The 12,300-nt window shown below is 36.2% G+C and overlaps 1 protein-coding gene across 1 annotated transcript in view; it reads left to right on the top strand.

Annotated features, from left to right (window-relative positions):
- Positions 1-12,300, top strand: part of LRP1B (LDL receptor related protein 1B) — a 568,332-nt gene that overhangs the window by 277,060 nt on the left and 278,972 nt on the right. The window contains exons 12-14 of the mRNA XM_026852527.1: positions 4,818-4,998; positions 7,909-8,128; positions 10,831-11,020. Coding sequence (XP_026708328.1) covers positions 4,818-4,998; positions 7,909-8,128; positions 10,831-11,020 — 591 coding nt within the window. The remainder of the gene's footprint in view (positions 1-4,817; positions 4,999-7,908; positions 8,129-10,830; positions 11,021-12,300) is intronic.

Here is a 12,300-nt window from a genome sequence, read left to right as displayed (position 1 = left end):
AAAAAAAAAAAAAAAAAAAAAAAATCAACAAACCAGACATCTTAAAAGGAATTTAAATATTGTTCCGTTGAAGTAACAAACACAAACTTTGGGATTTTTTTCACCTATCTTCGTCCCTCCTATGTTGTTGAGGGCTGCTGTGAGCCTTAGTGTTATATCATTCACTTGTAAATATTAGCAAAAAATGGTCAAGGGTAAAGTTTTTGCTTAAAAAAAGGTCAAAGTAGGTCTGTAAAGACCTTTGGAAACTGTTTAGCTTGTTGCTAGATAGAATTATTTTTGTTACTGGTTTTCATGCTAATCTAGTATTTTAGGCACTGCTAGTGCACACGATATAACTGACACTGGGCTAGGCCCTCTTCTACCCAATTACAAGCTGCACTTATAATATATTGCGTATCTTAAAACAATGTGGGGGAAATTGTTGCCTCTAGGAATAGGAGTTTTTAAAAATCTTGTATCTATATTCGGTGTATTTGAGCCCACATACTACTGTTGATTCTGAAATTCTGGTAGTATTTCTAGAATTGAAAATGTTAATTTTTCGGTTACCAAGTGAACAGTAATCAAAAGTATATTTTATTCACCTCATTCTTCTTGTGTTGAAAGGGCTTCACTGCAAAGACTGGCTTACTGTCGTCAAATCAGATTTGATCTTATTAGTGTAAAAACTGTGTTTAACCCAGTATACCTAGGTCTGACAGGATAAAAAACAAAATGGGATTTGAACAAATAGCTCCTTGTCCTCTAGCTTGATTTTTAGCCATGCTGGTGTTTTCTTGAGTTGAGCAAAATCTGATGGGAGCCGTCTGAGCCCGAAAGGACTTTCACTCCTGAAGCTCGTCTTTGATCCCTGTTCCGTTCAGCAGTCTTTCTCTGTGAGCCTTAGGCTCCCAGGTCCTTGGTGAGATGCTCCCTTCTTCTCCCTACCATACATTGCACTTAATTCTTTCTCCTTAAAATACTTGGTCACTCCTAGACCACTCTCCCATTTCCAGAGAGTTCCAGCCGACTCTGACATTGCCTTTTTAAAAGAATGTAGCAAAGGCTCCGAGAGACAACAAATAAAACTGACAGCATCCATCAGCCTGGGAAGCTTGTGTGAGCTGCTGGCACTGTTCTTGCCCACTCTGACCACAGCTGTTTTGTACTTTGACTGGATGATTCTTGTCAGACTAGGTTTGTTGCTGGGTTTGGTAAGTCACCCTGCTGTTGCTTAGCCACCATCTGGGGAGTGAATGTTGACACCATTGCTTCCTTCAAGCTTTTTAGATCACAAGGAAAAATAGTTTCCCAAAAGTATAGTGACGTTTAGGTGTACCAGGTATAAATGTTAAACACATTTTGGAAAACCATTCAACATGCACCACTTCTTTTCCCCATAACTATCTCACATTGTGGCTCACAGGATGTGATGTAGTCCCCGTATCTGTGACTGGTTTACTAAATTTAGGACTAGTTTCTTATGTGAACAAGGTTTAGTTGAATCATTGGTGAGTACCTTTCTCTCACTGTACTCTCTTTTGTACCTTCAGAATGCTATCAACTTAATTTGATATATAGGGCAGAGGTCCAAGTATAATAAATCCTAGAATTTTATAAAAATAGGGAGAAGAAATATCAAGGACTAATTTGCAAGTTCACTCTTGTTTGTTGTTTTCTGCAGCTTGGCATAGCAAAATGAACACCAAAATTGTGAAACGGGGTTATAATGGAAGAAAACAAAAATTTTCCCTGTTCTTCAGCTAAGTAATTGGAAACAAAAGGAATACATGAATACAGGGGTAGTCAGTCTGCAACTGCTCCCATGTTCAAAGAACTACATGTATAAAAATGGCAGCTGGAGGTGTTGAGTACATTTAATTCCTGTTACTGTTCAGGTCACTGCAGGTAGTAGATTGTACTTTGCAGCAAAATGGTTAAAGAAAAACAACCAACCAACAAAACTTAGCAACTGTGAAATACATCAGTTTTAAATTTAACACTCATGGAGATGTATGTATATAACATATGCATGGCACAGGACGACTACTCACTTGGAATTATAGAAAGTGTTAAAGCTAGAAAAAGTCCTGAACTACTCTAGACCTTGTGGATTTCTTCAAGACAAGTAATTTCCCAGTTACTTTCTAAGTTGTTGTCCAGAGTTTCTTTCCTTTTACGTTAAAAATCTCATTTGCATGCTTCTGTTTATTCATCTGTGCTGTTTGTCAGTTGTTGTTGTTGTGCCCAGATAGAGGGTACTGATAAGGGAGAAAGCAGTTTTAAAAATATTACATGGCTCTCAAGCTATGACTCTTAGTAGCCACCAGCTGGTTTCTTCTGTTTTGATACACTAAAAGCATAATGACTGAAGTATTTCTCTTAAGGGGATCCTTGGGGTTCTTTAAGTTTTAGTATACATTGTGAGTTTATATCATCATCTTAATATACTTCGTTATTTTTAAATGTGTTTTGCCTTTTTTTTTTTTTTAAAGGAAATAATTACAAAAATTAAAAAAAGGTAACATTTGACAGTGACAAGGTATTTAAAAACACTGTAGCTCTGCTAACTTGACAGAGAATATGGTGGTATTACAATCACTAAAAACATTGTTCAGCAAAACCATCGTGAGGTAATTTATCACGTTCCAATGCTATTGAGATTGTAACAGCACCTTTTATAGATGCTGTTATTGCATCCAAGTGTATAAAAAGTCCAATATTTCATTTGTTCGGTAAAACCGTCCTGTTTTATCTTAGTGTATTGTTGATGGCATACCATGTTATCCATGGGTTATAGCAAGCAGAAAGTTTTCTGTACTGCACTAAATAAGTTATGTAGAGTGTGACTTGGTAGGAGAGCTTTGCATTCCCATGCATCAGATTTTTTTTACTGGTTTCTTGTAGGGAATCAGATCATTAGTCATAGTCAGTAAAGGGATTTGGGGCCTAAAAAGTATTAGAGGTGAAGAGTTTGTTCCAAGGAAAACAAATATGATAGGCTGCAAAAAATTCCTAGGTATGAGGTTATGAATGTTGGCAAGACCTTTTGCCATTAGTACTTACCGATTGTATTATGGGGAGGCATTTTGGTGGAGAAATCCGAGGGAAGGTTTCAACGATGGCAACAGTGCACTGCTGCACGATGCTGTTACAGTAAAAGCAGCTCTGATAACAACTTGAAATATCCCAAAACAGCACTTCAGGAGCTCATGTGAAGTTGTTGTCTAGAAAGCTGACAGTTAAATTATATATGTTTGGCAGCACAGTCCGGATAGTAAATATTTGTGTTCAGTTTAGTGGCTTTTCACATCCGTATCTGGTGTAAGTGGGATCTCTGTAGGATCAGTGATTTTGGCACATCGACGTTTCTTAAAAATGGTAATGTATGAATTTTTAATGTGCATTGCAAGGAAAAGCTCTGCATCATATTTGTTCTGAGAAAAAGTTTTAGAAAACCCCAGCATCAATCAGAAAGTGACGTCAACACTGCTGAGAAAGAATGGCTCTGATGAAAGCTTGCGCCTGGGTGGTGTTTCTGGTGGAAATGTGAACAGAAAAATCAATTTACATTCCTTTTTTCAGGTCTTGATGATAACTGTCATTGAAATTGTACTGTAGGATTGTACATCTAACAAACAAGTAATACAATCCATATTGTCAAGAAGCATCTAGTAAGGAGGGGGGGGTTTAGTGTAGGTTTGTTTTTGGTTGGTTGGTTGTTTGGTTTTTTTTTTGTTTACCTCTTCAGCCATACTGGCCATCATTTTTATCACAGCAAAGGGAGGCACCAAGTCAGTGCTGTGGATTCTCAGGCTCAGTGCAGGCACTGGAGTCACAGTGGAGCTATTGCAGTTACACCATTATCTTTTTTTTAATGCAGGTGATAAGATACCAAACAGAAAACCGAGCATTTCTACCCTAAGTTTGACCTCAGAAAGGATATTAAAGCAATCAAAGGTGGCTTCCTCAGCTTTAGGAAGGCAGTGAGAGGCCGTAGCTGGTAACATCCCTGTCAGCCCTATGTCAGATGCAGCTACTGGGTCCATATTTCACCCCACAGACATGGCCTTAGAGATCTTTCTGAAGAAAAAAAAAAAAAAAAAAGAAAAAAAAAAAAAAAGAAAGGGTATGACAGAAGAGAGATGGAAAAACTTTTAGAGATGTTATGCTGTCAGTTAAGGAGTTGGGATCACGTGGGAGAAGGCAGAGCTCAGTTAGTGTTACAGGATGTTGGGTAAGCTTGAGGGAAAATTTGTTGCTTGGGGAATTGTTGTACCACTTCACAAATGGGGAACCCCCCACGTTATATGCGGTGAAGATTATGAACTCATTTTGGTTCTGGATGGAGCCCTACTGCTGTCAAACTCACGAGGCCATTGGTACATCCAAATGTACACAGCATTGCTGTGGAGAGTAACTGAGACTTTTGTGATATTATTGCTTACATGTATTGCAAGGCCAAGGAACAATGGAGCTCATGTAACCTGAATGCCCATTTTGCTTATTTTTTAATAAGTAATTTGGGTAAAAGCAAGATAATCTAGAGTACTAGAGCTGATCCTGAAAGCTGTTCTTGACTTGAGTGATACTGTTGTTTAGGGTTAAAATTAAGTAGGGTTTTGTTAAATAGTGATACCCAAGTTTTATGACCAGTCTTTGTGTTTTGTGGGGTGTTTTCAGCAGACTGATTCGGACACACACAGCAAATACAATTCAGATCCAAGGAAACAATCCGATAATCTCAATAAATGATGTTCACTGTTTATACTAATGGATAATGTTAGAACATAAACATATAATATTAATCTCGTTACCGTTGTGTGTCTCAACAGATCTTGATAACGTTGAAGGCATAGCAGTGGACTGGATTGGAAATAATCTTTATTGGACAAACGATGGCCACAGGAAAACAATTGCTGTAGCCAGACTGGAAAAAGCTACTCAGAGTAGAAAAACTTTGTTGGAGGGAGACATGTCCCACCCTAGAGGAATTGTCGTTGATCCCGTCAATGGGTATGAAGTAGACTAATTTATGTTTAATGATTGTCATTATACTATAAATACACAATTTAATTTGGTTTAGGACAGGGTTTGCAGAGTCATGTCGTAGTCTGTAATTCTATGGTAGTCTATAATACCTGTAATTCCTCTCCAGCGTTCTTGCCTGAGGCCTTCAGAAGAATGTGTGTGCCCAGACACCATTAAACCTATGTCCAGTTACTCGGAATGGGATTCATCTTTTCCTCAAACTAATTGAGTGTATCAGACCTGTATGTATTTTGAGGTGAACTTTATAATACTCTCCTTTATTTCTCTGTAAGTCTCAATTTCTGAAGATAATTATACCCGTATCCTTGTACACATTGGTTTACAAAATTAAATGAGGTACTTTTCATCACTTACTAGCATAATTAATTGTGATAGGCAGCATAATAAAAAGAAGAGTATATTACTGTGATACAGTTGTGGATTACCTAAAAATTCACTGTTAGTTTATTCAGGGAATTGTCACCGGAGGATGATGTAGGCAGGCGGTTGTAGTACGGCTGGACTGATTGCTGTTTTCCTAGTACTACAATGTATTTACACTATCAGGTTTTCACTTTTGAGCTTGTCCTTTGAGGAATGAAAGTGACTGTGGAAGGGCTACAATTAATTAAGGTCAGATAGTAAGGATGTAAAATCAGACCACAAACCATAACCATACCTACAATTACTTTGTTAAATTTTCCAGCTCAGTAAATGCATGGCACGGGAAATAGTGTATGAAGATGTATTGTCTGAAAAGGGCTATTATATAAAGCACTTTTCTAATAAAATAGCATGCCCTTCATGATTATACTTCTCATGGAAGCTTCTCCTGAGGGATAGCATTTGTTATGGCATTTTAATTATGTTTTGAAAATATTAGCCTCGATTTAACCAATGTAGAAGCATTAACTGCATTTTGAGATACAATTAAAGCACATTAATATAAATGTCTGTTACTGTAAGCATGTTTTAACTTATGACATGATAACTAGAATAAGTACAGACAAAAAGTTAATGGAGAAAAGCTCGGTAATTGCTGTTGAGCAGTTGTGTAAATATTTACAAAAAATATTTTTGTCTTTCAATAAAAGAAGTGCCATACTGACCTGCATCTCTGCCTGAGCTTTAGGGCATACACAGGTTTTATAATTCTGTGAATAAACCTAGTGTTGTTTGAGTCAAACATGTAATGAAGTTTATAAGCCTCCTGGATCAAAAATTGGTTGATGTTTTTAGCATATATTTACAAAAGTATTAAAAGAACCCCAAAACATCCTTCTGGTGAGTGACTTCGAAGAGACAGCAAAGAAACAAAAAAGGTTCATTTGCATATCTGTAAACCCGTGTAATGATGGCACATTTTGTTCTTTATCTTTTCCAATTTCTTATATGAAAACCCAACTGATCAAATTGTGCTTATACATAACAGTGTATTTGAATAAAATTTTTGACCAGTCGATTTGGTATCATTTACACAGATTTGATAACAAAACCTTTTTTCACTTCATTATTTCATCCCATTGTAAATTCAGAAATTAAATTCCAGGAATTTATTCTTCAAAGTACAGGCAGGGAAAGTGAACTAGAAGCACAGAAATTATTTCAGAAACATAAATCTGGTGAAATCAAAGTTGATGCACGTAAATACCAATTATATCATGACAACTTTAACAAGTTGGATCAATTTAAGATTGCTATGATATTTTCCCCTCTATTTAATGCTTCATAATTGGAATCCTAGATCTGATTTTAAACATCTGCTCTCTAGTAAATGTTTTCAGGATATTGATGTCATTGTGCATCGTATGGTCTGAAATGTTTAGACACTTCATAGATTACATACGGGCTTCCATGTGTTTCTTCCCATGAACCTGTTTTTTCCTTTGGGGGAAAATAAAAAGTAAGAAAAAAGAAAAGTGATGTTTCGTAGTGCTTTTGCTAGACTATGCTTTTGTGTAAGTTCAAGTTGTGAATTTTAATTTGTTGAAATCAGAGTTTTCACCAGTGAATTGTGTAATAAAATATGATAATCGGACTAATTAAATAAGGGGGAAAAAAAGAAGAAACCTAGGGTGTGTTCTGTAGTGTCCAGCAGAGAGACTCAGAGAACTCATGGGAGCTGATACTTTTCGATGTCTTACTACAGTGTTTGCTAAACCTTGGAGAAGTAGCAGAGGTACCTATTTTTCAGAGATACTTTACATTGCTGCTCTATAAACCATAAAACCATGCTAAAACTGCATACTAGCTATTTTTCAAATAATTTTTATAGCCAATCTTTCTAAACATTTTTTGAGGGACAGAGTGCTCATAACAGTTTTTGAGTAATTTAGCTGCTTTCACGTGGGATGTGAAGTTCACAGAATGTCAAGGTTATCCAGCAGCTATTAAACCAGAGTGCAATTAATTCATGTGTTACAGCTTTTTTGATAGTATTAAGCATAATAAAAAGCAGATTTACATCATAAAGGCAAAGTAGACCTCACCAAAAAAAAAAAAAAAAAAAAAAAAAAAAAAAAAAAAAAAAAAAAAAAAAGTAAAAGTTTGAACTTTGACAAAGTCAATAAAATTCCTGGTTTAAAAAAAAAAAAAAAAATCATAGTTCTGGTGTGGTTAAATAAGGTTTTAAACAATTCTTTTGCTTTTCTTGTTATTGAACCCATTTGCTGTTCATGTTCTTTATTACAGTTTGAGCAAAATAACGTATGTTTCGTTTCAGCAGCTTCCAGTACACGGGAAGAGGACATATATTTGTAAAAGTAGTGGAAAGAAACACGCAAATTTCAAAATCGCTCTGGCCTGTGGATATACTGTTGCGAAGTGCTGCTAAAAGTCTACAGTAATTCACATGATTAAAATGGTATCTGAATTTTCATTTTTATCATTTCATAGCTGGATGTATTGGACTGACTGGGAAGAAGATGAAATAGATGACAGTGTGGGAAGAATTGAGAAGGCATGGATGGATGGCTACAGTCGGCAGATTTTTGTAACATCAAAGATGCTATGGCCAAATGGTTTAACACTGGACTATCATGCCAATGTATTGTACTGGTGTGACGCCTATTATGATCACATTGAAAGGATATTTTTGAATGGAACTGACAGAAAGGTAAAAGAAAAATACTGCTGTTTTGCCACAGGCATGTTCTTTCTCTGGATTTTATTGTGTTCTGTTAAAAATACTTTTCAAGCTTTCTAAAGTCTGCATAACCCTGCGGCATGTCCAGTGTCATCTCTGTTGAAACAAGCAATGTTGGCAGTCTCCTGTATGAGAGTATAATACAGCTTAAAATTTTCATCTTTAGAAAATGACACAAAAGTTGATTTATTATTTTTTTTTTTTTAAATCTATTTTTCTCATGTGACAATGAGTCACATTTTTATTGAGCCACGAAGGTACAAAGAGCTTTTGAGTAGGAAAATAACTTCTTTTGGCTCTGCCAGAGAGAGGCTTTATTTAACTTCACTGGATAAGCTGCTTTCGATGATTCTCAGCGCCTTGTTTGAGCGTTTGCGGTAGTATGCAGAAGGGAAGCACTCAAGCGCAGTCAAAGATGGAGAGAGATTATTTTAGTTGTTACTATCGGCTGTACTAGCTAGATAGAAGTCGATATAGAAGTTTTGTGGTGTTTTGTAGAAGTAACAAGCACAGAACACACATCTGTAAATGGTTAAAGCTTAGACTGGAATCTGATAATTTGTGGAAGGTTTATGATCTGCTTCATAAAATTAGTACCCTGACAACTGGAACTTCACTGGTAATTGGGAATGGTGGGCAGTAAGTGCTTCTGTGGGAGGATTTTGCCACAAAAAGTCTTGTGAATTCTTATTTATCCTTCAGTCATGATTCCGTCTGTATGATGGCCTTCATCGAAGCAATATGCAGATCTCTGGTACGGAAAGTAGTAACTGTAGATGCAGTCCTCCCTGGAATTCATCCCTGTACAAGCTCATATTGCTTTAATATTGCTTTTAAAATCCGTTATATTGTGTGATTTGTTGTTAAGCCTGTCCTAATGCTGTAGCGTTGTGTTTGTCATAATGGCTAGGTTAGGATTTACATTTCTATTTTTGCTCCAAATCCATTATGGGCCTGTAATGGAAGGGGGAAGGGGATAAGCGCATTTGCAGAAAGACATTTTTTAATTGGAGATCCTTGTCTACTAGCAATGCAAGAATTCTGGAAAGGTTCCTTGGACAGCACAGGTGTAGGAAGGTTAAATGCAGCTGCCATGGATTACACACAGATTACTAGTGAGAACTGCTCTGTTAGCTGGTTTTGCCTCCCACTAAAACTAGTGAATAATAAGAAGCACCTGATTTTTTTTCAGTTTTTATTTTAAAGTGTGTCACAGAATTATTCTGGGTTTTTTAACAAGGATTTTTTGTAATGCTGTGTATTAAATGAAATTCAAAACTATTTGAATAAAATTTACATAGCAAAAAATAACTAGAAAGTACTTGCTTTTGATGCTGAATTGTTTGTTCTTAATGATAGGATATTTTCGTCAAAACTTAACTGAGTCAATAGCGTTTTTAAATCTCTGTCAGTATAGTGAAGGTTTTGCAGAGTGGGGAAGTCCTACAAGACTTCCACCAGTAGCTGGTGGATAATTGGTGGATTAAGTTTGATCAGAAGCAGTTAACTGAGATAAGGTGTTTTGACCAAAAGAAATTCAAGGCCAGTAAGAAAATTTCCAGGGCAAAAGGGGATGATGTTTTTCATCTCACAGTAGTTGTATTTTAGCTGGCTTTATCTCCTCGATGTCTTGGGTTTAATAGAGGTGAGGTAGGGCATCTGCTGAACTGCTTCTTTATTCCTAGAGGCAAGATAGACACACGCTGTTGGGCATTAGTTCAAGCAAGGACCCCAGCCGGCAGAGGACTGGAACTCTTAATCATTTCAAACTGCAGCTGCTGCGATGAAGTATAAAGGCAGGGCTCCCAAAAGTAGATGATTTCGAATTCTGCGGTTTTCTATGTCTTTTTAAAGTAAATCATTCTAATTACTGTAATTTACTTGATGGTAAGCTTAGACTCTCTTTAAAGTTTTGTTTTTGTCATATAGGGATTGAAAATATCTTTAAACTGTTCCTCATTATCAGACAGCTCTTGCGTACTGGTAGTTACATACTTCTGAAGGAGTCCTGAGACTGGAGCTCTGACGTGAGTTTAGGATATTTCTGTGGCCAGTATAATAAAGAGAAGAATTGGGATATAATTTGTAATTTTATGTAAGACTTAAAAAAGAAGTAGAAGGTGCATGGAAGAAAGTTTGTCTTATTTTGTGAGCGAACTGTGGCAGGTTTTTTTGGTTGTGTTGTTTTGTTTTTTCAAGTTGTCACAATCCAAACTGGGGAGAGAAAGTTCATGGAAATAAATAAGCAATCTCTGCACTTACCTCACGCTTTTAACGACAACAGGCAACCCATATAGTCTATTCTTTGCTTCAAAAGAAGCAGATATTTGATATATTTGACAGATAACTCAAAGTCATATGAAGAACTGTGCTTGCTTGCTAGGGAAGGAGGTAGATACTTGCTGAACATGACTGTGTGGTTACGTACATTCCTCTTTGTTATCTGACAGGGGACACTTAAAATGAATTTATACAAAGTTTCAAAATTAGAGATTGATGCTGGTGCATAGAATGGCTTTTCACTTTTTATTTGACTTTATTGCATTAAGTCCTTATGTTTGGGCCCAGTATTTATCTCAGTTTTCCTGTTTCCTGTGATGTTCTCTGCAGTGGATGCTAAGAAAAATGAATATTTATTTTAACCTTGCTAATGCTCACCTACCTAATTGCAGGTAGTCTACAATGGAAAAGATCTGAATCATCCTTTTGGACTATCACATCATGGAAATTATATTTACTGGACAGATTATATGAATGGGTCCATTTTCCAGTTGGATCTGGTTACGAGGAATGTGACACTGTTAAGAAGTGAGAGACCGCCTTTATTTGGGCTCCAGATTTATGATCCACGTAAACAGCAAGGTATTTATAACATACAATTTCTCCAAAGATCTGTTCTAAAAGGATATTCTCCCTTACAGTCTTCTAGAATGTTGAAGTGACTGTGTGAACAACAGGAAAAAGAACATAACTTGTGGGATGAGAAAAATACTTTCCAATGTTTCGATCCATTGATGTTGATATTGATCATCTCATACTTACTAAAAAGTGAAATCATGGTATTATACCTGCCTGAATTTCTTCAGTGTATTTATACTGCCTTTATTGCCGTTTTCTTGTGTGTGTCAGAGAGACACTGTGAAAACATAAAATAGAATAGATAATGTATACACATTGGCTTATAGACTTAAGATATATTATTGCATTTACCTTTTCTTAAATAAGATCATAGATCCTCTCTGTCTTTTCCTATTTGTAATTTTCTCCCCCATCTTGGTCTACATCAGCCCTGTATGACTTAATCTCCTGAAAGTATGTGGTGCTGTTACACAGAATCTAAGTGGCCTTTGGGAATAGTGGAAAAATCCATAGCTGTTGCTACTTCTATCAGTACAGAAATGAGATAAAAGCCATAGGTTTGCATGGCTGGAGTTTAGAAAATGCAGTTGTTACTATATAGGTAAACTTATAAATGTGTTTTACTGAAGAAAACTTTGAAATCCGTTTACTGCATGCAGTGTTCAGTCAGGTCGTTGAATATTTGCTCTCTTTAATGAAAACATGTCTGACTAATGCCCACTATGAAACGTGAAAATGAACATCAGGAATTAGTATAAATAAAATACTGTTTAAAAGATGATAATTTTATATATTAATGTCTATAGATCTCTTAAATCTCTGTAGATCATAATTTTTGACATGTAGAACGTTTCCAGCTCAACAGATCCTATAGCAAACCAGACACACTGAGGTGTTGGCAGTCCTGCTACATTTGATTTTGTAAATGAACCAGCAAAGTTAATTTCACCATTTGTTGAATTGCTGCTTAGTAGAGATACAACGTTAAAAAGCGCTTGTTAAAACAATTTATTGGGAAGAAAAAAAAAATTTTACAGGACCCATTATGAGTACTTTGTGCATAAAGCCCAATTTAATTTTCACAGTATCATCGCCTGCAGATCTGGATGTGGGTGCAGTGTCGTCTTCATGCTTGTCCTGAGCACTTGGAATAGTTGACTGTGTGTCTGTCATTTTGAGTCAATGAATGGCTTAGAGAGCAACTGATAAAACTACTACGGAGTGGACAGAATCAAAACATTAGAAAAAATATTTAACAGTCATAGATAAACAGAGAAAATATT

The sequence above is a fragment of the Athene cunicularia genome (assembly GCF_003259725.1).
Source record: "Athene cunicularia isolate RWA chromosome 7 unlocalized genomic scaffold, athCun1 chr7_part1, whole genome shotgun sequence".
NCBI lineage: Eukaryota > Metazoa > Chordata > Aves > Strigiformes > Strigidae > Athene > Athene cunicularia.
This window is presented reverse-complemented; position numbering and strand designations above follow the sequence as displayed.